At 39.8% G+C, this 24790-nt stretch overlaps 1 protein-coding gene across 10 annotated transcripts in view; it reads right to left on the bottom strand.

Moving 5' to 3' along the window:
* The window catches only part of FRY (FRY microtubule binding protein), a 337838-nt gene that overhangs the window by 188133 nt on the left and 124915 nt on the right, over nucleotides 1-24790 (bottom strand). For all 10 annotated transcript variants that reach the window (XM_042996220.1, XM_015544523.2, XM_042995799.1 and 7 more), the window contains 2 exons: nucleotides 24084-24283; nucleotides 1134-1187 (listed from right to left, as the gene is read on the bottom strand). In XM_042996220.1, coding sequence (XP_042852154.1) covers nucleotides 1134-1187; nucleotides 24084-24203 — 174 coding nt within the window. In that variant the 5' untranslated portion in view covers nucleotides 24204-24283. The remainder of the gene's footprint in view (nucleotides 1-1133; nucleotides 1188-24083; nucleotides 24284-24790) is intronic.

The raw sequence follows: 24790 nt of genomic DNA, 5'->3' as shown, positions 1-24790 counted from the left end.
CCTCCTGATTCCGCATTGAAGGCAGTTACTAAGCTCTGTCGGAAGGGCACTCTCTCTGAGTTCTCCTTAAGACAATAAAACCCCCACCATATTAGATGAGGCTGTGATGCATCCAGCAGTATTTGGTCTCTGCCACTGGCTTCAAGTGAGGTTTCTGAAGGAGAATGTGCTGTCCTCTCTGTCATCAACTGCACAAGTTTAGGAAACGCCACAGACACATCTCTCACTTCCTCTGATGCCCAGTTATCCATCATTCTTAAACATACCTGAAGCCTTCCTAAAGTTACTGAATCAGGATCATCAGATCCTGATTTCCTATGTTTATTACCTGCTCTTTAGAGTTGGATGCCCTTTTACTACTCCTACGTTTTTTTTTTTTTTCAAGTTTTTATTTAAATTCCAGTTAGTTAACATATAGTGTATTATTGGTTTCAGGGGTAGAATTTAGTGATTCATCATTTACATATCACACCCAGTGCTCATCCCAACAAGTACCCTCCTTAATCTCTATGCAATCTATTTTCAAAAGACTTTCTTTGTATTTATTCTGTCTTAAATTGTTTTTGTTCCTGTATCACCTTTTCCATTGGAATCTAAGTCACCATACTTGTCTTATAATTATTAAGGTGATTTTTTTCACGTCATTGTGAATTCCAAAAGAGCTAAAACTTGTCCTAGACTCTGTATTTTGCAGAGCTGTATCAAGCAAATAGTAGTTATTCAAAGAAAAATGCTGGATGAAAACATGATAAGCCCTAATGCAGAGATCTGATCCCTACAGAGTGATGATCATTTATTCAGAGGCATCTTACTAAATTTTGGAATAGAAGTTTTTTTATCTTTTCTTAGTTTCTTCAATTCTGGTATATAAAGCTTTAGAAAACCATAGGCAGTTGGGGGCCTATTCATATTATTCCAACATATTTCCATTTTTTCCAATTCCAATCAATAGACATCTTTTGAATGTCTACTTGTAAAAGCTGAAGGACACAGCTCCTAAGATCATATCCCTGTATCCTCTTTGAGGGAATTAATCAATACATCAATAATGAGCATCCAGCCCTTGCCTTTTGTGCATTTGGAAATTAATAAAAGCCAGAATATAACATATATACATATAACTTATTACATACTTGGTCAAACTGGGTATCTTCTCCACGTTGTAGAGATTTTGTCAATGGCTTTTCCTAGAAAGAAAAAGAGTAATTATTAGATGCTCTTAAATAGTATTCAAAAAGTGCCATTATTGTTACAATTTTAAAAATTTATTTCTCCCATGATGGGATAGAGGTGCCAGTTTTCTTTTTAATGTTTATTTGTTTTTGAGAGACAGAGAAAGACAGAGTGTGAGCGGGGAAGGGGCAGAGAGAGAGAGAGAGAGGGAGACAGAATCCAAAACAGGCTCCAGGCTCTGAGCTGTCAGCATGAGCCCTACGTGGGGCTCAAACCCACAAACTATGAAATCATGACCTGAGCCAAAGTCGGACGCTTAACTGACTGAGCCACCCAGGCACCTTGAGAGGTGCCAGTTTTCAAATGAGTGAGAAGCTCTCCCTTAGCTCTGCCCACCTTAATATACAGTGTTTGATTGTTACCACCACAATTCTTGCTATTCATCTTAACATATACCTCTTTGAGGAAAACATTAAAAAGCTGATGCTCTAAGTGGCCTGGAGTTCGCAATGGAAACTGCATAATTAAAAACTATGGAATCCACGTGAAAAATTTTACTATCTACTCTGGACTTGACATACAAGTTGAAGAAAAAAAAACACTATGGCATTCGTATGAAATATTTTACTATCTATCCTGGGACTTAGCATATAATAAAAACTTGAAAGTAATACACTATTCCAAGTCCCTAGATTTAGAAACAAAATAAGATTGAGAAACAATCTAATCATTAGATTGGTGTTGAGGGACACCCTACCAATAATACATTTACTGTGTGTAACTGGTGAATTTGGGCATGTTACTTGATTTATGTCACACCCAAATCTCTGCAGAAATAATCTGGGTAGTGACAAAGGTCTACAGAAATAATTTTTCAAAATCATTACACCTTTGTTTACATTAGGAAGCCTTAACTGACTTTCCAGCAGGGCATCTTAAGGATAACTGTTTATCCTTACCTGTCCTTTTTCTTTCTTTTCTTTTGTCTTCCTTCCTTCCTTCCTTCCTTCCTTCCTTCCTTCCTTCCTTCCTTCCTTCCCTCCCTCCCTCCCTCCTCCCTTTCTCTTTATTTCTTTCTTTCTTTTTAGGTGTGGAAGTTAATACTGATCCAAAATTTGGTTTAGGATGAGAAACCATGTAAAAGTTATATATGAAAAAAATAGTAAGTTTCACTTTAGCCAATGTCGATGTCCTAGAAAGACTCAATTTACATGTTGTCAACCACATCTATATAATCTCCCTGCCTCACTTCTCTAATCTTCTCCTCTACCTGAAAAGATAATATGCACCTAAGGCAGATGGCAAACCGCACCCCTACACCACAGAATCTTTGTTCTTGAAGAAATGCACGCATGTGATGGGCTCAGCCTGGAGATCTGATGCTTTACCATGAGCCATATGAATCAATTGTTCTCATTTGCAAAATACACAGCTTCAAAATATGTATTTATCTCAGGTAAAGAGAAAACTGTGTTCTTACGGGCTAACAGACATTTCCTCTTCAAAGTACGCTATCTAGAACACACTGGTGGGAGAGTGGATACAAACATGTAGGTGAGAACACAGAAGAACCATGAAAGAAGCAACAGATGCAGTTGATGGTACAAAAAGACAAATCTCGCAATTAAATCGCGAGACATTTCCTGTACACGTGAAGGTGATAATGTCATCTGAAGTTCTCTGTAAAACCAATTAAATTAAAAATACGAAAATTAAAGAAATGGAAACTGGCGGTGCCAGGTCCCACACACATCCTTGGAACAAACCCAGGATAAGCATTTCTAGTCAGTGTTTTATTTATTCACCACTCAACAGAAACCGAGGGCTCACGGCGTCCCAAATGCTACCTGTGGGTGGAATGCGGAAGAACACATGGTTTCTGCCATTAAGGAGAAAAGACCGAAATGGGAGAGCAGCCAATGACCTCTTAGGACTGCTGTCTATATTCGCCCATTATTCAAGTCTCAGCGCACCTGTCACTTAGACGGTGAAGTCTTCTCGGAGTCTGAACACCAGGTCTGTCCTCCCCACACCTTACATGCCTGCGGAACTCTGTACACTTCTTCATAACACTCACCATAGTGTAAAGTCACATCACAGTGTGGAATCACGCTATACAACTACACGTGCCTGAGGGATGAGCTAAGTGTCATCCCCTCTGGACCACAAGCTCCAGAAGTGCAGGACACTCTGCACTTCAAGTTACAGAGCAGAGCCTTCCTTGGTAATGGCTAAACATCTGCCAAATAAATAAAGACTCTAAGCCGATGACGTCCAGCTTCTACAACTATGAGATTCCCCTTACTTGCATGTGCGTGTGTGTTTTGTTGTAAGTTAAAAAAATTTTTTTTACATTTATTTATTCTGAGAGAGAAAGAGAGAGAAGGGTGGGGGAGGGGCAGAGAGAGAAGGAGAGAGAAAATCCCCACCACACGCCCAGCACAGAGCCCAACACGGGGCTTGAACTCACGAACCTTGAGATCACAACCTGAGCCAAAAATCAGAGTTGGTCACTTAACCAACTGAACCACCCAGGCCCCCCCCAAATTTCTAATATACTTTTTTATTGTGGCAAAATATCCATGATATGAAATATGCCACTGTAACTATTTTTAAGTGTACAATTCAGTGCTAATTAGCACAGTCACAATGTTGCTCAATCATTACCACTCCGTATTTTATAAGACCCATTTTAAAGTCAAAATTTTTCAAGGAACTCCCCAGCTGCAAAACACACACTCACACCTCCAAACACACCAGATAGTCCTTCTATTTTAGTATCTGTTTAAATACATAACGATAGAGCGCTAATACTGTGACTTCAATGATACTTTTAGATGGCTCTGTACTGTAATAGCAACAGTATTTATTTTACATACATTAGAGAAAAAGGAATACATCTATACAGGAGACTAAAAGATAATGCTTAGCATACATGTGGATCTGTAGACTTTTGCAATAACTCAGGAGCCCCTATCTTGGGAACCTTCTCTGAAAGACAGCTTCCTGCTGCAGTGGGGGAAGTCATATTCTTTGAAGACTAAGTTTAAATGTTCCCTCCAAGATTAAGCCCGTTCTCAGTTCTCCTTCGGGGAGCCACCTGTTAGTTATCACAGGAGACTTTGTTTGCATCTATTCTGGTAAGCAGTTCCACCTTGTTGCAATTTCCCCCTCTCCCTTCATACCCAGGACATAGCTGGGAAGCACTGACAGGGTTTGTTCAATGTCTGACGATACGTCTAGGCATTTGGAAAGACAGCTTTGGGCACAGAAAATCAAGTTCACATTTCACCAATCCCAAGGAATTTCTTTTCATCAACATAGATTTTATCAGTGCCAGGAGGCTTAAAAGTAGACCTGGGGAAGACAGTATCATGCAGGCTAAATAAAAAGTGGAGAGAAAAAGAGCAAAGAAAGTTAGGAAAGAAGGGAGGGAGGGAGGAGAGAAGAGAGGAGACTTGCTCAGAAGAGAGTCATCGGAATACAGAGCGAACACCAGGAAGGCTCTCACACATAAGAAAAGCTGCAGAGGCACACTTCTGTTTGAGGTTCTCCTGCAGGAGGAGACCGGCGGCATGGAATCCCAAGTCTAAGAATCCAAGGTTTGTATATCCAAGACATCTTGGTTCTCAAAGAGCATTAAATAAGTGGTGAAGTGAAATTAACACAGAATGAACAATGGGTAAAGAGCAAGCGGAAATCAGCTATGACAGAGGAGTCTCAAAATGATGGTCTCTCCTTCACCCAGTAAGAGCAGTATGCTTTTAAATTTTTAAAAAACTTATCTTCATTCTGTATTTTAATAACAATTTTCCTTATTTACTGAAAACTCGTTAGTCGAATTGAATGGTATATTTGTTTTGAAAATAAATCATTGTGAAAAAACTTGACTTTGGGGTGATGGATCCCTGAAAATTCTTAGTGGTCCAAAGCTGGGAGTCCTTGGCCTGTGAGCAGCACAGGACAGAGCAAACTAGACATTAAGTCCCTTCTGATGAGAGCAAACACTATGAAATAGTCTTAACCAAAACAAACAAAAACCCCCCCACCAAACCTGAGTCTGACCAAGTCAGAGGCAATGTCCAGGTTTTAGGAAATACAGCAGTTAGAGGAATATGCTACACTATGCCAAAGGGACACAAGCAGCAGAATCCAGACTGAAGGAAAGAAAAGTGTTTTTTCAGGAAATAAGTTGCAAGGGGGGGGGGGGAGTGAAAGGGTGCCGGGTGGGGGGAGCGGGGGTTCCTACTGATTTTTTAACAAGACGATTGCAATATGTGGATCTTATCTGGATCCCGATTTAAAAAATCGTTAAAAATATGACATTCATGAGGCCACTGGCAACTTTAACACTTTTTGGCTCTTTGAGGATGTTAAGGGATTACTGTTAAGTTTTTAGGTGTGGTAATGATATTGCGGTTTTGTTTTAAGGAGTATCTTTCAAAGGTACATGCTGAAATGTTCAGAGATGATATAATATGGTTTCTGGTATTTGCTGCAAATATTATTCGGGGAAGATGCAAGGAGTGTGTAACAAACTGGCTATGAGTTGATAATTGCTGAAGTTGGTTTCTTTTTACTGTCTTTCTACTTTAGTGATGTTGAAATTCTCAGTAAGAAAAGAAACCCAGGAGAAACTTGAGGGATCACTTCTGTCATCGCTTAAAATTTTTTTTTAACAATATCTCACTTTTTCAAGATATATAGTATAAGCTACTTCTTAAAACTTACTTTGCTAGCACTGACCCAACATTTTATCTTTTCCTGACAGAGTTGCAGAAGGGACCCTCTCCCCATTTCTTTCCATTTACAGATAGTCTTGCCTACTGTGTGAGAAGCCAGACACAGGTCTGTCTGCACCGTGGGCTTTTCTTTGAATGTGCTCCCCCAGAAATCAAAGAACACTGCTGTCCTGACCCATCCCAGAGGGATGTTTCTCCTGTCATGAAGAATCCTGTAAGAGTTTTAAGTATTTCTATAAAAAAAGACAGGTCCCTGTTTGTTTCTCACATCTTGAGAAGTTCCAACCTCCCCTCCCTTAAGAAAATTTAAAATCTGAAAGCTCTTTGTGTGTGTATCTACCTGCAAAGGGCAGAGAAAGGCTATTGACTTCTCCCTCAATTTCCAAACAATTTCAGTGTATGCCAGCTACATTTTTACTTTCTAGTCTTTTTTCACTAGGCCACGCTCTAAGAGAAAAGACGGTCCATACACGACAGGACACGGGCAAGTCTAGGAAAGTCTCATGTATCAAAAGGTGTTCTATTTGTGGAATACAAGGGGCTTATTTAATAAATCATTTTCTACGTCTGAATGTTTACTGGCCTAAAAAAAGTCCCAAATGTGTCCCATACAGTAGCATTTCACTAACCTAAAATGATACAAACTATTGCCCTCAGAGATATTTCGATAACTGTGTAAACCAGCAATGTTTCCAGAGTTAATACGAGATTATTCAATTTGTTAAACACGTCACCAACTTTGCTTAAGATGCTCTTTTAATCTCTTTTAGTGATTATAGTAGTTTGATGTAATAGTTCAGAGCATGGGCTTTGGAGTCAGAGACTCGAATTTGAATCCTAGGTCTCCTTTATTTACAAACATACAAATTTTACTTAACCTCTGTAAACTTCAGTTAACTTTTAGGTAAAATAAAGATAAATTATACCAACCTCACCACACAGAACTGAAAGATGAATGGCAGAGAGTACTGGAGAACTGATAATCATTACTGTATTAAAATTCCTTTAACACCATTATTATTGAAATTAGAGAAGATTAAAATACATAACCCCTTTCATAAAGTTTAGGAGCTGAAACTAAGTTCCACCCATTTTCCCAGGGCATGGGGCACTCCACTAACACAATTTAAGCTTTAATTTTAGCTTCCTGGAAGTTTCCAAGTGTAACTAGAAAGCTGTGTTACAGAAAGTAGGAAAAAAAAAAAAAAACCATTATAAGGAGTAATTGCTCTTCTCTCTTAAAAAATAAAAGTCTAACATTATTACAGGGATTTAAATTCTTAATATATAATTTAGAGGAAACCATTTAATTTAATGGTGAGATGTTTAAAAAGACAAAACAAAACAAAACAACTACCAAACTTCTCAAGTCTTGATGCTACAGTTTTTGATTATAAGAACGTGTTTTGGCATCATTGACTCAGGGTTTTGATGGCTCTCGGCAGTGAAATTTTACAATTCACGCATCTGGTCTGAGTCGTCAAAAATTTTCAGAACTGAATCACTGCACTTTGGATCGGTCTTCAGAACACAAGGAGGGTGAGCGGTGAGCTGCCCCGTCGCGCGGTGACGGCCCCTCAGAGCGGGGAGCTCTGGGCTCCACTGGTGAAATGCCACCCACAGCACTTCATCCAGAACTCCCAGCTCACAGCGACAGGCAGTCTGAACTACAGAAAAATGGGGTCCAAAATATCTTTATGTTTGACACACATTTTTCTCTTCAGATATTATTTGTTCCAGGTTTGAGTCAACTTTGGAAACAGATCTAAGGGGTGAGGCAGAGAACTCACAGTTCTGAGTACTGACCATTTGTCCTCAAAAGACTCTCCCTTACACGAGGGGCAATCAGGGACCCAGGGTCTGAATCACCCTGGAGATACACTCTGGTCATTTTGGCTTCCTGTGGGGATCGTTGAACCGAGCCCTCTTGAGATCCGCCTCGGTTTGTCCACAGGTAAAAAGGGACATCACCGCATGACATTCTGATAAGACTGACGAGCAGGACTTGGGACAATCGGAGATTTGTAGAAGGAGGGTGCTTATAGAAACGGACACAACTGTGTTTCCCTTTATTCTACTCAGTTATTAAAATAAATCTCCTTAAATAAAACAATATATGCTGATGTTCACCCAAAATAATGGGGAAAAATTCCCAGATCAAGTGAATGATATAGGGAGTATCTCAAATCAGTTGAAGGTACTAGCAAGTAATGCGATGTGTAGTACCCCATGATATGAAATATGGAGACAGATTCAAATCTGGAAGACTATTTTGGTACTCAAAAAAAAAAAAGTGGGTTAGCTGGGTAGCTCAGTCATTTGGGCTTCTGACTCTTGATTTTGGTTCAGGTCATGATCCCAGTGTTGTGGGATTGAGCCCTGTGCTAAGTGTGGAGTCTACTTGGGATTCTCTCTCTCTCTCTCTCTCTCTCTCTCTCTCTCTCTCTGTCTCTGCCCCTCTTACCAACTCACGTGCATGCACGCTCTCTCTAAAATAAAAAAAATTAAAACCACAAAAAACAAAAACCAAAAAAACCCCCTAAATCTCTAAAAACTCTCAAGAGAATCTGTCCTATTTGCAGCTGGCTTTGCAAATTTCAGTGAAGCCTATTTCTTTGCCAAGTCCAATAGTCCCAAGTACAAATCCATTATTTGAACAGTAGAGAGGAAACTTCACTTAAACTTAGCTACAGAGTTCATTTTCATTTTAATTGAACAAAAGAGCAGGCATTTTTTTTCTTTGTGAAACTATGGCAGATAGCAAGAAATATAAGATACCACCTCCTGTCATCTGTTTCTGGGTTGCATTCTATTTTGTTGCTATTTTTGGCTTTTTTGGTCCCAGTACACTCACTACTGGTGCAGGCTACATCCATTAAGGAGACATTCAGTGTATGTGGATGGGTCTTTCCTAACCTCCTCTGGGACCTTGCTCCATCAGACAGCTCCCCATCCCCCAACGTCACCCTCCCCCTCTCTGTGGGCTCTCTCAGTTATCAACGTGTTTAGATCTTTTCATCGTAGTGCCTGCCTTGACCACATATCCACTGTCTTCTTTCTACGCCCTTCTCATCTTTCGCTCTTCAAGGAGTGGTCTATACATCCTGTATTCCCTTCCTCCCCTCTTCTTTTTCTTCAACCACCTGCAATCTAACTCTTCTGTCACACTAAAAATACTCTCTCTAGCGGTCCCAGTGACTTTCCAAATGACAAACCTGGTGACCATTTTTCAGTGCTTTTCTTTCAGATCTTTCAGCTGCAATGAGCTTCTCTTTTTTCCACTTGAATCACCCCATTCTTCAGCCTTTTCTCCTCCCAACTCTTTAGGGACCCCTTCTGTGTGTCCTTCATAGGCTAGTCTTTCTCCTAAAATGTTTCTATTCCCCAGGGCTGTCCTTGGAGACTTAAAATCAGTCACGTTCTGATTTTCTTCTGTCACCACTAACATAAAACTCACATCTCAGACCCTTCTCAGACCCAATCAGATCACCTCTCGTCAAAAAATTCTGTTTGTCCTTCAAAAGTTTATTTATCCCACCACTCTTTCCCTGTTCACTCCTATAAGAAGGGACAGCACAGTTTCACTCTTTAATAGTTCTTCTGGTATTCTCTAGTTCTTTCCTTGCAACCAATGTACATGGATAAGTATATATCATTTCCTAAGTAGATCAGACCTTGGACTTTAGAGTCAATCAAACCAGGATATGAATCAGAGCATCAGCCCTGACTACACCACCTTCGGTAAGTTTTATTAAATCTTTGAGTTTCAGCTTCGCTGAAGAACAATGAAGGAGACCATGAGTGTGGTGTTAAGAACACGAATCCCAGGGATAGACGGTCTGCGTTGAATGTCAGTTCCACCACTTGCTAACTGTTTGACTTTGGACAAGTTGTTTAACCTCTGTATCTATGTGAAGTAGGGTAGTAATGGTAACTACTTCCTGATGTTGACATGAAGGTTACTATTATTCAAGTATTAAGAGCAGTGTCTGGCACTGTTTACATAGACTCTATGTAAACACAAACTGTTATTATTTTTACTCACCTTCTAGGGTTAATGTGAAGATTAGTATATGCCTGAAACATGATAAACAAAAAATGATGGTCTGTCTTATTTCTCTTTGTACAATACATAGCACCAATCATTTGTTCTTGGAAGTTGAAAAATACTATCTATGTATCTATCTGTAAGCTATTATCAAAAATGCCTTATAAAACATACATGTTTTATACATTGTTATAAAGCATATATATACTTTACATAAATACTTTATATTATAAAAGTATATATAAAGGATAAATAATATACTTTATATAAAGTATATATATACAAGTTTCCTCTCCACTGTTCAAATAATGGATTTGTACTTGGGACTATTGGACTTGGCAAAGAAATAGGCTTCACTGAAATTTGCAAATTTTGGCAAACAATGTATGTTTATACCTTGTTAGCATGATCTGTGGAGATCAAGACCTGTGCTGGTTAAAATGGTACTCAAAAACTATTTGTTGATCCAAGTGCCCATCAAAAGGTGACTAAACACACTGTGGTCTATACATTGAATAGAATTCTACTCAGTAATAAAGAGGAATGACTTACTGATACAAAATAAAAGATGGATGTGTCTCAAATACATTATGCTGAGTGAAGCAAACTAGACCCAAAAGAGTACATACTGTATGGCTTCCATTTATATGAAATTCCAGAAAATGGGAATCTACACACAGATCAGTAGTTGCTGAGGCAAGGGGCGGCGTTACAGTCCATCTGCGCGAGGCACAAGGGAACTCGTCGGGATGACAAAAAGGACGCAGGGGAACTCATCGGGAACTGCCTCGGGATGCGGCTGGGTTGTGTGCTGTGGACACGTGTATAAGTTTGCCAGATTCATCAAACTGTAAGCTTAAAATCCCTGCAGTTTATTGTATGCATACTGTACTGCAACGCGGATGTAAAATAAAACTCTTAATGAATGAGAAGCATCCCCGAACTGTCTGAATGGCACTGTATTTTCAGGACACCAAAGCAACTCTGACAGTTATGACTTAGCTTTAGGAATGGGAGCCACTGCCTAGTTCCCATTCTCTATTGCCATAGCGCGTCTATCCTGAACATGAACATGGCACTGTTCGCCTTGGACAAGCTCATAATGTTATTCTGTTGGCTGGGAATCCCAGGAAACCTTGGGCAAGTAGGTATGGATCAAGCCACAGAGCTGATATTTATGAGGTGAGACATCGATCCCAGTGTCACTGGGGGAATGTGGCTTTAGGACACCTTGACTGACCAATCTGGTATGTGTGGAGCACTGTTTCAACGGGAAGGAGTGAGTGCCACACACTTTCTCATGGTGTTACCGACAGGTCAGAAGCTAACAGTGGTGAGTAGAGACCCATTCACTCAGTGCCGCAGACGAGTCTCCTCTCGGGTGGAACTTGGTCACCCAGTGCCGTCATCTGAACCAGCAGCTAGAGCGAACCCTGAGCGAAGAGGGATGCTGTCATTTCAGACCAGAATTTGCCACAAGGAGAGAAACATTTTCATTTCTGTTGAAGTTCTGCAGTGTATAAGTATCTTGAATTTTTGTTTTCTACATGAGCTAAAAGAGGCAATTTCATCGGCAACATCTTCTTCGTGATTATTGTTATGTAAAATTCATAACATACCCCATTTCGTACAACCAAATAAAGCTTCTTAGTCAAAACTTAAATGATCCAATTACTTTCGCTAAGGAAAAAAAAAAAAAAAAAACAGGTTTGGTTTTCTGGTACAATGAAAGACAAACCCAGGGGGTGAAGAGTACACAAATAAGTAGATCCCAATCCTACTTACCTACTCTATCTTTTACAGTGCTATTAAAAGACAAAGTTCTAGGGGTGCCTGGATGGCTCAGTCGGTTAAGCGTCCAACTTCGGCTCAGGTCATGATCTCACGGTTTGTGAGTTTGAGTCCCATGTCGGGCTCTGTGCTGACAGCTCAGAGCCTGGAGACTGCTTCGGATTCTGTGTCTCCCTCACTCTCTGCCCCTCCCCTGCTCATGCTCTGTCTCTCAAACAATAAACATTCAAAAAAAAAAAAAAGACAATATTCTGGAACTAGACAGTTTGAAGGCTGTACAACTTGTGAATACTCACTAAACTGCCCTCTTTGAAAAAGTGAATTTTATGGTTTGTGAATATATCTCAATCAAAAGCAATACATACATTTTAGATCAATCAAAATCTGACTTTTTGTTGTCTTTGATTCTTGGGCATGGCTGTTGAATCATCTTGGAAAAACCTACTAGAACATTCCAGCCCCACTTTCCCCCACCACTTATGTGATTACAATTTACGAATTGAGTAGAAATCCTCAAAGGCATCATGAAACACCATCAAATAGAATACTGTATTCTACGAAATCATTCAAGCTGAAGAGTACTAGATATAAACAGTGACGATCAAAAATACCTAATAAAATGACCTCAGCATGACCTGTGGAAATCAAGACATAGGCTGATTAAAATTACTATACTGCTACCGTAAAGACTGCTGCTGCCTACACTTGTGTTAATCACTTTCAGGAATGTCAAAATGCTAAATGGAAACACAGAAATATATCACAGTGAATGTACAGATGGGCCTTCAGTGCTTATTACTATGTCATATTATTGAACTTATTATTATTGGCATTTCCTGATACTTTAAAATATGATGGGATATTTTCAAATAATCTTTTGCATTAAAATGAAGTCTCTATAAATAGTAAAAGAAGCATATAATCCAAAAAACAAAAAAACAAAACTAGCCCGAAAATAACTTGAGGAACAACCTTTCCCTGGTTTTCTGGTCTCGAGAAGAAATTTTAATAAACTTCTCATAAAGTCACTGGATATAAAAATTATGGCCTTATGAATGGATGAACAGAATTGGATACTATGAAGTTCAACTAAAAAACCTTTTTTATTATTATTATTACTTCATTATTCTTTGCATATGGTTTATTTGCTCTAAGGTTCAAGTGAACTTTTACTATCATGGTGCATTAAATTTCATTTCACTGCTAAGCGTCCAGCTTAACAACCGCAAAAGAAATGCTTTTTGTCTCTACGATTCCAAGAATATTCATAACAAGGAAAACAAACTTTAAGTTGAACAGCATACAAAAAAAAATGAGTTTGTGAGCTCATCTGAAAGATCACTTCATTCAGCAGCCAAATGAAACCTTTCAACAATTATCTCTAGCTTTAACTACAATACTATTTTGTTTCTGGTTAGGGTGATTTTCCAGATTTCTGGTGAATGCCTTGATATATTAAGGAAGGAGTACCAGGCTGAGGTGATTTGCTAAGAAATAGCTATTTTTAAAGTTATTTATTTATAATTTGGAAAATGAGTCAGTATTGTGTCTAGTAGTGGTTTCTGGGTCTCCTTTCAGGACAACGTTAATTTGATTCTATCACTCTACTCGATAGGGAGCTATATCTAGAAATTATTTTTATTCTCTTTATATTTCCCGTATTAGATTTGTTGAAGCAAGAGAGGCCTCTATTTAAAGAGGAGCTTGGCTACAAACACTAGCTGGTTGTCCTTCTGGGAAGCTGACTGGCATCCACAGTGCAGAGAGGCATTAAAGCTGGCATTCTGCTATTTACACACCCTTAGTCAACAGACATTTGGGTAGGATAGGAAGACAGGCATAGAAGACAGTGCCGAAAAGTCACCGGCTTGATGAAGTATCATTATGAAATATCACACGGTTAAGGTTAGTGAATAGCTATCAGGCTATAAACATAACCAATTCTAATAGGTTTCATGATGATCTACCACATCAAGATACATACTTAATTAGAGGCGGTCATTCTAACCTTCCATTAGTATAGCAGCATTTCCTAATTCACAAATTTCTTAAGTATCAAAAAGGTTGCTGATTAAAAGATCTGATATTTTCTGATACCGAGAAGTCTGATGATAACTCAGGTATCGAAAGTGGCCAAACAGAGGACCATGGCTGAATTCAGTCTCTGTACGTGTCAGAGGTGAAAAAAAGGGTCTTTTATAACCACAAATAGACTATATCCTAACCTGGGTCTGTTAGCTCATTGTATCTGGTCTAAAATCAAAAGAGGAGACTAGGGTGAATGTGTATTTCACTTGCCAAAGGCCTTGATTACTTAGAGCCACAACTGAATTCACTAAAACTGCTACAACAACTCATTACATATAGTTTGTTGTTGGTGGGCTACCAGTGGACAAGGTCCCGCTCAACTTCAGGGTTAACCGGAGACTTGTCCTGATGCCAGCCTTGTGACATCAGCACTCAGGAGGAGCTGGAAGCCTGAGACACAGGGCCAAGGAACAAAGGTTTGTCAACAGACGTTACTGCCTGAACCTAAAACAACATCAGCGTGCAGTAATGCTGTCATTAACTAATTGCTTGGCCTTTCCATCTTTCTGCCAGCTGGCCGTGACTGGTATTCACACAGGCTTGGTCTTAGGCATATTTCATTACAGATTCATGACGTGTGGTGCAATCCTGGCATCCTGGATTCTTCAAAGACTTGCACAACAAGAAGATATGTTGTGCTACCTTTAGTTTACTTTTGGTCTTACATTAAAACAGAAATTGCCTTGTTTGTTTTATGTTGGCAAGCCTGTTAGATCATGTAATGTTATGAAGTCTCCATTCCAGAACAGCACAGTTAGCATCATTATGAATAAGTGTCTCTCACCTCACACCTGTGCTCCAAGCTTAACTCAGGGATAATGTCTGGAAGATCGGGCTTGTATCTTGCCCGTTAACGACTTTGCGAGCAGGTGCTCTCAAGCAATCCCAATAATAAACCCTCCCATTGTCACATCACTGTTTATCATAAACACGTTTTGAAATATCAGAACATGGGGGGAAGGCGAGCACTGCCCTCTTGCTCAGCCCCAGGCTCTGCTAGAGGACAGGATGAAAGTTAGGTGTGTTTTTTTCCCTTTTCCAGGTTTCAAAGTTGAGAATAAATTACTTGCTCTCTGAGTAAGTCTTGGGAAAATGAGAATTTCTTGTTCTTTTTGTTGACATTTTATGCCGATAGACCACAGATCTAGATGAAACCCCCAGCCCAATATCCAATTTAGTTTCCCCTGAAGCTCCTTGCAAGGATACCAGAAGCTTAAACCAGAGTGGATTCACTTAATGCATCCAGAGATGTGAATAATTGATGCTTGTATTTCATTTATTATATACATTAGAGCTAAAACTGCACCTGATTGTTAACATTTCATAGAGGAGACAACAATGAGGGATCGCATTTAAATGCTTTGTTGGAGGCATAGGCTGGCAACAGGGCTGCGATGAAAAATCAAGTTTCTTGTCTGTTGGCCAAATTAGAGGGAGGAGAGTGGATGAAAGAGGCAGCCTGAGAAGTGTGGTTGAAAATTCTTGAAGGTACAGACTTCCGGTTATAATGTAACTAAGTCCTGGGGATGTCATGTACAGCATGGCAAGTGTAGTAACAACACGTATTGTAGATTTGAAAGTTGCTACCAAGGTAGATCTTAATCATTCTCATTGCTAGAAAAAAATCTTTGTAACTGCCTGGTGATGGTTGTTACTACACCTATCGTGGTGATCATTTTGCAATATATACATATATCAAATCATATGTTATACACCTAAAACTAATACCAATTTGCCTAAAATGAATTCACCTAAAACTAATATAATGTTATATCATTTATATGTCAATGATATCTCAATAAAATGCGGTGGGGAGGAGGGGAAGAAAATCAGTTTGAACTGACGACTAACTTTAAGAAAATTAGATCGTTCTCTCTCTGAGGTTTGCAATAAATGTAAACACATGCATGGGAAAAAGAAAGTTCTTGAAATTTTCTGAACTTGCTTTACTTCATTGAATAATCCAGCCTTTCCCAATTTGGGCCACTGGCTTCACAGTGTGGCCTGGCACGATGATGTTCCTACTTGTTCCTGAGACCCCGACCCTCAAGAACTCAGTACGTTTTCCTCTCGGAAAGCTTTTGAAAACCATTCTGTGTAGGCTCAGCTCAAATCCCTGATTTCATTTTCTAGGTTTTCGCAATTTATATCCAAGTAAGCCTCCAGTATTTTTCTAGAGACACAGTGAGATAGTGGGGTGCTGTCTTTTCTTGTATACTTTCTTTGTTTGCTTCTGTCGCCTCCCAGAGTACAAGTCCCTAAAGGATCCAGACCAGGTCTGCTTAAACCAGCTTTGGTTGTCCTCTCATAGCCATGGAAGATTTTAGGACAATCATCTGATAGTAACAGTGAATGGCCAACAGCAGGCATCGAATCACCCTGCTGAAGCATCTATTCCTTTTTAAAAAATGTTTATTTATTGTGAAAGTGAGAGAGCGAGAGAGCGCACATAAGCAGGGGAGGGGAAGAGAGAGGGATAAAGAGACCCCCAAACAGGCTCAGCACAGAGTCCAACATGGGGCTTGATCTCATGAACCATGAGATCATGACCTGAGCTGAAATTAAGAGTTGGATGCTCAACCCACTAAGCCACCCAGGCACCCCCTCTATTCCTTTGGAATGAACACAGTGAGGAAGTAGCAGGCTGGCCGCCAAAGAAATATACCAGAAGATTTGGTTGGTTGATACAAGTTCTTCAATGATGATGGTGATGACTGAGCACTTAGCGGATGCTAAGGATTACACCAGGAGCTCCACACATTCCCTCTAACCCTCTCGACTGTTCTATGTGCTAGGAGTACATCACATTACTCGAATTTTGCAAATGATAAAAAAGGGAGATTGACTGGCTCCAGGCCACATGACACTAAAGAGGTTGAATCAAGATTCAAATTCAGATCAGACTGAATGAAAAGTTGTTTTGTCTTTGACTTTATCCATTCTTGTCCATTAAATAAACAAAGTCAAGATTATGGGTGCTTTTGCTTTTGAAAAGCTGGAGAGTCTTGTTTTCGGAAGAGTTTATTGAGAAGGTAATTGCCTGTGACTACAGTGACAGATGCTATATAAATGGAGAGACTCCTAGATAATGAGAATGTATATTCTGAGACTGTGTCCAACTGCTAAGAGTCAACCCACCTCTCCTCTTCACATATTGCTAAGGTGAAGCAGGTGACCATATCAATGAAAAATGAGGTATCCTTAGATGCCCCAAGGCAGAAGGCTGAGAATCAGTGTTAGTTATACTTAGCAGATTTGAGGGTATCACCTGCTAAGGAGTACAAAGGACAAAACAAAATCCATTATTATCAGTTTAGAGGTTGGCAAAATGACCCTGAGAAGCACAGGTTCTTACAAAGACATTCCTTTTAAGCTACTATATTAACTTTTCTATCTATTCACCCATCTATCCATTCACTTATTCATACACTCATTCATTTATTCAAAAACTATTTACTGTCTACTGTATATAAAGCAGAGTCCTAGATATGGGGACCTGCTGTGTGTGTGTGTGTGTGTGTGTGTGTGTGTGTGTGTATGTAAAGATGAATCAGACACAATTATTGCCTCTAAGGAACTTACTGACTAGTATAATGTTTAACTTTACAAAATCTGTATCCCCCATCCACCCGCCATAAAAATATACATAAATATACATTTACATTATGGGCTGGTATACATACACATGACTTAAATTTTTGTTAAGCAATATTTACCCTTCATACCTATACCATACTCTAATATTTTCTATTCTAGCCTACTTTAGTATTCTATTTCAATAAAGACAGTGCAGTTTGCATGAGAGAATGATACAGTGCTTCAGACAGAGATTTATAGGTGTGTATATCCACATTTGCACAGTTGTATGGAGTCAGCAGGAAAGAAACCAAGTAAACCTTTTTGATGACGAGGTACTGAGAAGTACCCCAGGTGGGACCTGGAAAGATAGGATGAAAGACAGCCAGGAGGAAGAGATCAGTGGCCATCTAGGAAGGAGGCAGAGAAGCACAGAAGTGAAACATGGGTTCATAGAGGTGGAGGGGGGAAGAAAGACAGGTGGTCTTTCAAAGAGTGAAAGGGTGTGAAATGAAGGTTTCAACCAAGAAAATTAAAGGCCCAGGGTTGTACTTAGGGAAGATTCATCAGATAGGATCAGAAGAGAAAGAATTGGCGACAGTCTTTCAACTCTTTGTTTTACTCATTTTGCAACCCACCCCCCCCCCCGCCCCCACCAACCTTGCCATGGGAACTTCTGCTTGCACATGAACCTCACAGTGCAAAGGCCCACCCTCATCTGCATGAGAAGCAAACCAAGAATCCAGCAGAAGACTGGCAGGAAAGTGGACTAAGAAAACTCAAAATCTCACATGCTATATAAGTATTTGGAAATGATGAGTGAAATATAGGATTCTTTTAAAATGCCGAAGTAAGTTCACAAGAAATGAGAAGGGAAATGAAAAGCAAGAAGTTATGAGGTGACATGGTAGCTGTCCTGGGAGAGGATTACTGGTCTCATTAGCCTACAGGCCTTTTTTGTTGTCTACTTGGGGACAGGAAACAAAGCTGTGGGCCTTTAAGAGGTGGGACATTGGAAATAAGACACTTAAGTCTAGTTCTAAGCAATGAAACAATGGGCAGGGGAAAATCTATCCACTGGCACAGGAAGATGAAAAGATGTTCCGGCAGTCCCCGCCTGGGTTCTGGGTAACAACAACAACAACAACAACAACAACAACAACACCACCTTCCCTGAGAATTTGAAATCATAGTCCCAAGTACTACATGAGTTTGGGGTTTGCTTTTATGTATTCTAGATACATAAACTCCCAAGCCAACATAATATTTGGCCCCAGATAATGATAACTCTGGGACTAATCTAAAGGGGACACAGAGGTGTCTAGGTGGCTCAGTCTGTTAAGTATCCTACTCTTGATTTTGGCTCAGGTCATATTTCACAGTTCATGGGATCAAGCCCCAAGTTGGGCTCTGTGCTGGCAGCATGGAGCCTGCTTGGGATTCCTTCTCTCCCTTTCTCTCTGTCCCTCCTCCACTCACCTTCTCTCTCTCTCTCCTTCTTTCTCAAAATAAATAATCGTTAAAAAAATAAAAAATAAAAGAAGACACACAAAAAATGTATGTTTAAGGTGATCAAAGACATAGAATAGAAACTGTAAACTTAAGAAAGAAACAAAATACACCTAAATAGATTTTAAAAGACAAGCAAACAGCACTCCCAGAAATGAAAAATACAGTAACCAAAATTATAATTCTTAATAGGCAAGTTAAACAACAGATTAGACATAGCTCAAGAAAGTATTAATGAATTGGAGATAGGCCCGAGAAAATTACTCAGACTGCAGTAGCAAGAGATAAAAATAATAAAAGAAGGGTAAAAAGATATGAAATACAGCATGAGAATGTCTAATATATATTTAATAGGGATGCAAGAAAAAGAGAAGAGGGAAAATGGAAGAATGGCAACATTCAAATAATTAATAACTAAGAGTTTTCCAGAACTGATGAAAGACATAAACCATCAATTCAAAAAGCATGAGAGTCTCCAACAAGAAAATAAAAATAATGCCACATCTAAACACAGTGTAGTGAAACTTAAAAACACCATAGACAAAGAGAAAAACCATAAAAGCAAACGGAACAAAAATCAATAATCCAGAAATAACAAGTCAACCAAAGACTTTCCCCCAGCAGTGATAGTGGCAGCATAGTGAAATATATCACCAAAAGTCTAGAGGGAGAATAAATGTCAAAGTAGAATTCTATTCCCAGCTGAACTATTACTGATAGCTGAGGGATAAATAAAGACCTCTTAGATAAATAAGACTGAGTGATTTACCACCCACTGACTCTTACTTAAATAATTACAGAAAACATACTTTGGGAAGAAGAAAATTTATGTATTTATTTAAAAAAATATTTTTTTAAAGTTTATTTATTTTTTGAGAGAGAAATAAAGTGTGCATAAGTGGGGGAGTGGAAGAGAGAGAGAGGGAGACACAGAATTGGAAGCAGGCTCCAGGCTCTGAGCTGTCAGCACAGACTGATGGGGGGCTCAAACTGCTGAACTGTGAGATCATGACCTGAACCAAAGTTGGACATAACCGACTGAGTCACCCAGGGGCCTTGGGAAGAAGAAAATGTAAACAGAGGGAAAGAGTAGGAGACAAAAGGAATGAACATCCGTATTATTTTTTTCTATACTTTTAAAAATTTGAAATAAAAATTTTAAAAAGCCACAGATAATACAAGTTAGCTTGTTTAAGACACTTGGCATGGGAAAGGTAAAATAATGGTAGGACTGGGCAAAAGCAAATGCTATCAACTAAGCCCATGAAGTGGGGCGCCTGGGCGGCTCAGTCGATTAAGTGTCCAACTTGATTTCAGCTCAGGTCATGATCTCACGGTTCATGAGGTTGAGCCCTCACGTTGGGCTCTGCACTGACAGTTTGGAGCCTGTTTGGGACTCCATCTCTCCCTCTCTCACTGCCCCTCCTCTCTTTTCTCTCTCAAAAATAAATAAATAAACTTAAAAAAAAAAAACTAACCCCATGAAGCAATAAAAGTAGAGTAAAATTACTGACTAATCCACAAATATTAATAGATATGACCTGAGCATCTTTTGAGCACAAGGAACAATACTGCTAAACTAGTGAAGAATGTTTGCAAAGAAAAACAAGCTAAAATGTAATTTTGGTAGAATATTTTTCCTTCCTGTCTTTTATTTTCATTAAAGTTAGCTATTTGGACATTGGAAACTCATAGATACAACTTTAATTTTGATGCTGTGTATAACTGATCCCACGCAGGCTGATGTGGAATTTTGAAGAACTTAGTCTTTTGAAAGTAAACTGAAAAACAGAGATTCCTGAGTATTGCCATAAGGAATAAATCTCTACTTCCAACTTTTTGAAATTTACCCTTACCATTCCCCTACAAGTTCCAATTACATTAAAGAAAAAGAAAACAACTTTGTGCTTTGATACAAAGCTACATAAACTCAGGCTTTTAAAGGATTCAATGTCTTTCAAATAGACCTATCTGAGCAAGAGAAATAGTAGGGAGCCTTTATTGGAATTCACTTTAAATGTATTCTACGAACATCAAAAATAACACCTCTTGGGGTGCCTGGGTGGCTCAGTCAGTTAAATGTTTGACTCTTGATCTCCGCTCAGGTCATGATCTCCTGGTTTGTGAATTCGAGCCCCGTGTTGGGCTCTGTGTGGGCAGTGTGGAGTCTGCTTGGGACTCTGTCTCTGTCTCTGTCTCTCTCTCTGCTCCTCCCATGCTCACGCTCCCTCTCTCTCTCTCTCTCAAATAACGCTCCCTCTCTCTCTCTCTCTCTCAAAAAAAAAATAAATAACACCTCTTGCTATGGCTACAGAACTAACAAATGCACAGTAACATTTTTTGAATCCAGCAGTGAGCCGCAAAATCGACTCACGTGTATTGCCCCGTAAGTGCACAAGTACAAGGACAAAAATTACTAAGCATTTTTCAGCAGACCAGAAACGGATATGGCACGGAAGCTTACGTCTCTGCCAAAAAGTACAGGGGGAAATAAATAGCCCCTTTTTATGAAAAGCAACAATACTGAAATTTGATTGATACATTTCTTGAACATAATGTTCTTCTACCTGGCACTCAGCATCCAGTGGCCTGTCACTCTAGGCCCACAATAAAGATTTGCTGGTGAAAATGACTTACACTTTTTCTTTCCCATTTTTCCTGTTTAGGGACGCTTAAGGCGTCTCACTGAAAGGAACAAAATTGTCTACCTCTAATTAAAAGAATGCTATGGCACATAGTAGATTTTTAGACGTGACGTTTACTCCAAAAAGAAAATGCCATCCAAACAAATGCCAAGCTGAGTGAAGAAAAAGTTAGCCCCAAACTACCCCACTCAATAAAGTTTCAAATAATGGCATTTAAACTATTATTTTGGAAAGAGGGATGGCTCAAAAGATGTCAGGGCCTAGTCTTAGCATCTCTTTAAACTTTGGTACAACTTCCCAGCTCCTCAGGGAAATGCACTATGACAAACAATTTCAGAGACCCTGATCTGCCACGGTGAAGGAATAACTCCTCCTTGGGCCTTACTGCTCTCTCCTCCTTAAACTCCCCCGTGACCTCTGGACCCAAGCTGGCTTCCCACCCTCCGCCAGGGGAGGGAGTCCGGGCAGCCTCAGAATCTACCCAGGCGCTCAGAGGGTTCCAGGGATCAGCACAATTTGGGGCAATGAGAATTTGGGTACTTGATCTTTGGCCAGTTTAAGTTATAGGAGAGCCCTGTGTTGGTTGGTTGTAAGACATTAAAGAAGGTATCTTCACGTGAGGACGTCCACGTAAAGACGCAACAGAGTGTAGAGGGTTCAGAGGCGGGCTCTGAAGGCACTAGGCTTGAGTTCATATCAACACTGTGTGGCCTTAGGCAACTACTTCGCCCTCTCTGTGCCAACGTTTTTTTTTTTTTTTTAAATTTTTTTTTTTTAACATCTTATTTATTTTTGAGACAGGGAGAGACAGAGCATGAACAGGGGAGGGTCAGAGAGAGGGAGTCACAGAGTTTGAAACAGGCTCCAGGCTCTGAGCTGTCAGCACAGAGCCCGACGCGGGGCTTGAACTCACGGACTGTGAGATCATGACCTGAGCCGAAGTCGGCCGCTTAACCAACTGAGCCACCCAGGCGCCCCTGTGCCAACGTTTCCATCTGTAAATGGGGATATAAATACTACCTACCTGAGGTTATTGTAAAGGTTAAAGGAGACACTAAATGAAACACAGTGCCAGGCACATAGTAAGTACTCCAGAAATATTAGCTATTATTAGCAGAAAGAGTAGCAGAAAAATAAATTTCAAAAATAAGTGAATGTGGAAAAGGTACCGTACTGAGGTTTAAATGATTAAAACTATAAAACCAAGAAACATTCCCTAATAGGAAGGTAGAATTCATAAAGATAACCTCCACTGATCTAATAAAAACTTTAAAATGCAAAATTTGTAACCGTCAGGCAACCATATACTTAACAAATATTCTTGAATTTTGTTTCCCAACTCTTCAATTGTGATTCTTACAAAGGTCATTTTTAACAGATGATGTCGAACATTATCTGCTATGTATTTGTTTAGAGACTTGTTGTGGGTTTAACACCATCATACTTATTTTAAGCTCTGGTGCTGCAAAGCAAACCTCTCAGCGTCTTCTTATGCCCCAGGATCCTCTCAGGAGGTACAAAGCCGAGCTTCATAGAAAAAGCTGTGTCACTCTGGATTCCTTGCCTTTTCTCCTACTGTGTTTCTCCCGCCAAGGTCAGAAAACAAGTAATCTGAATCTGCCCATTGGCCTTTCTTCCTTCCTGACTGTCCTTTTGAGGTTCAGTACTCTGTCTTTAGAGCCCTTGTTAGAGCAATTAACATAAGGCTGAAACACATGCCTTATTTTGTAGCAGAATCATCTGCAAAGAAAGATACTGACGTCCACAGACATTATCTGTCTAATAAGGGACCTAAAGGTAAGTGAGCCGAGGATCTCCTGTCCTCCGACTTTCAGAAAACAAAGAGGTGTTTCTAAATGACTCACCAAATAACTTCTTCAGACAATAGATCGCTGAGACCCAAGTTCTCAAACTGGAAGTCCAGGAAGCCACTTGAAGAATGATTTTTTTTTCTCATTTACTTTAAAAACAGACAAAAGATTCCGACTCAAGTATAAATGCATGGCAGGGACTCTGAACACAGTTTTTCTAGGACTCACACTTCCTGTTGTTAAATTATGCTTATTACTGTTCAAATGCAGTAATGAAACATGCCACGGAAATGTATTTGCTAAGGATTCTTTTAAAGTCCTTGACTGTCATTTTTTTTTAAGTTTATTTATTTTGAGAGAGAGAGCATGAGTGGGGGAGGGACAGAGAGAGAGAGAAAGACAGAGAGAATCCCAAGCAGGCTTCACACTGTCAGTGCAGAGCCTACAAACCGTGGGATCATGACCTGAGCCGCGATCAAGAGCTGGAGTCTCAACTGACTAAGCCACCGAGGCGCCCCTCTCATTTTTTTCCCCTCTAAATCAGGAAACTTAATCATAATCTTTAAAAAAAAAATCACCTGTGGAATCAAAAACATCTTTGGAAATCTGGGGGAAAACAATCCATCTTTCCTCAGAGCTTTAAAGTCTACTATATTTAGTATAAAGACGAATTGAAACAGGTGTCGTGGCGCATACTCACCAGAGGCTCTGCCATGATGATGCGAATCTTGCGCTCAGCCTGAGTGGTAAAGTTGACGAATAAACTCTTGAGGACATATTCTCCTGGTTTGCTGTCTGGGTCCACGTTGATGGGTAACATGGTTGGTGGCCCTTTCTCTCTCTGTGTGCCAGAAACAGGTGGAACCGGAGGCTTGATATAACCGTTGCCAACTGGAGAAGCTGAAAAATACAACAGATGTTCTTACCGGCTGAAAATGACATCCTAAGTATCCAGATTGGCTGTATTAAGCCATCAATGTACGGATATGAATCATATGAAGAATGATGCATTTGATGTCATAACCTGGCCGTGTTCTTTAGGAATGGTGTCAGGGGCACTTGAGTGGCTCAGTTGGTTAAGTGTCTAACTTCAGCTCAGGTCACGATCTCACGGTTGGTGGGTTCAAGCCCCGCATCTGGCTCTGTGCGGACAGCTCAGAGCCTGGAGCCTGCTTCAGATTCTGGGTCTCCCTCTCTCTCTGCCCTTCCCCAACTTGTGCGCACTCTCTCTCTCTCTCTGCCTCTCTCTCTGTCTCTCTCTCTCTCTCTCAAAAATAAATTAATTTAAAAAAAAGGAATGGTGTCAGAATGTAACTATTTTGACTACATTAAGTTTGCAGTATGCCATGTTTGATAATCTCAAAGTATTTCTGGTTATTACATTGCTTTAGGTAAACTATGTTTCTT

This window comes from Panthera tigris, chromosome A1 (genome assembly GCF_018350195.1).
Source record: "Panthera tigris isolate Pti1 chromosome A1, P.tigris_Pti1_mat1.1, whole genome shotgun sequence".
NCBI lineage: Eukaryota > Metazoa > Chordata > Mammalia > Carnivora > Felidae > Panthera > Panthera tigris.
The sequence above is the reverse complement of the archived record's forward strand: the minus strand, read 5'-3'. Positions and strand labels throughout refer to the sequence as shown.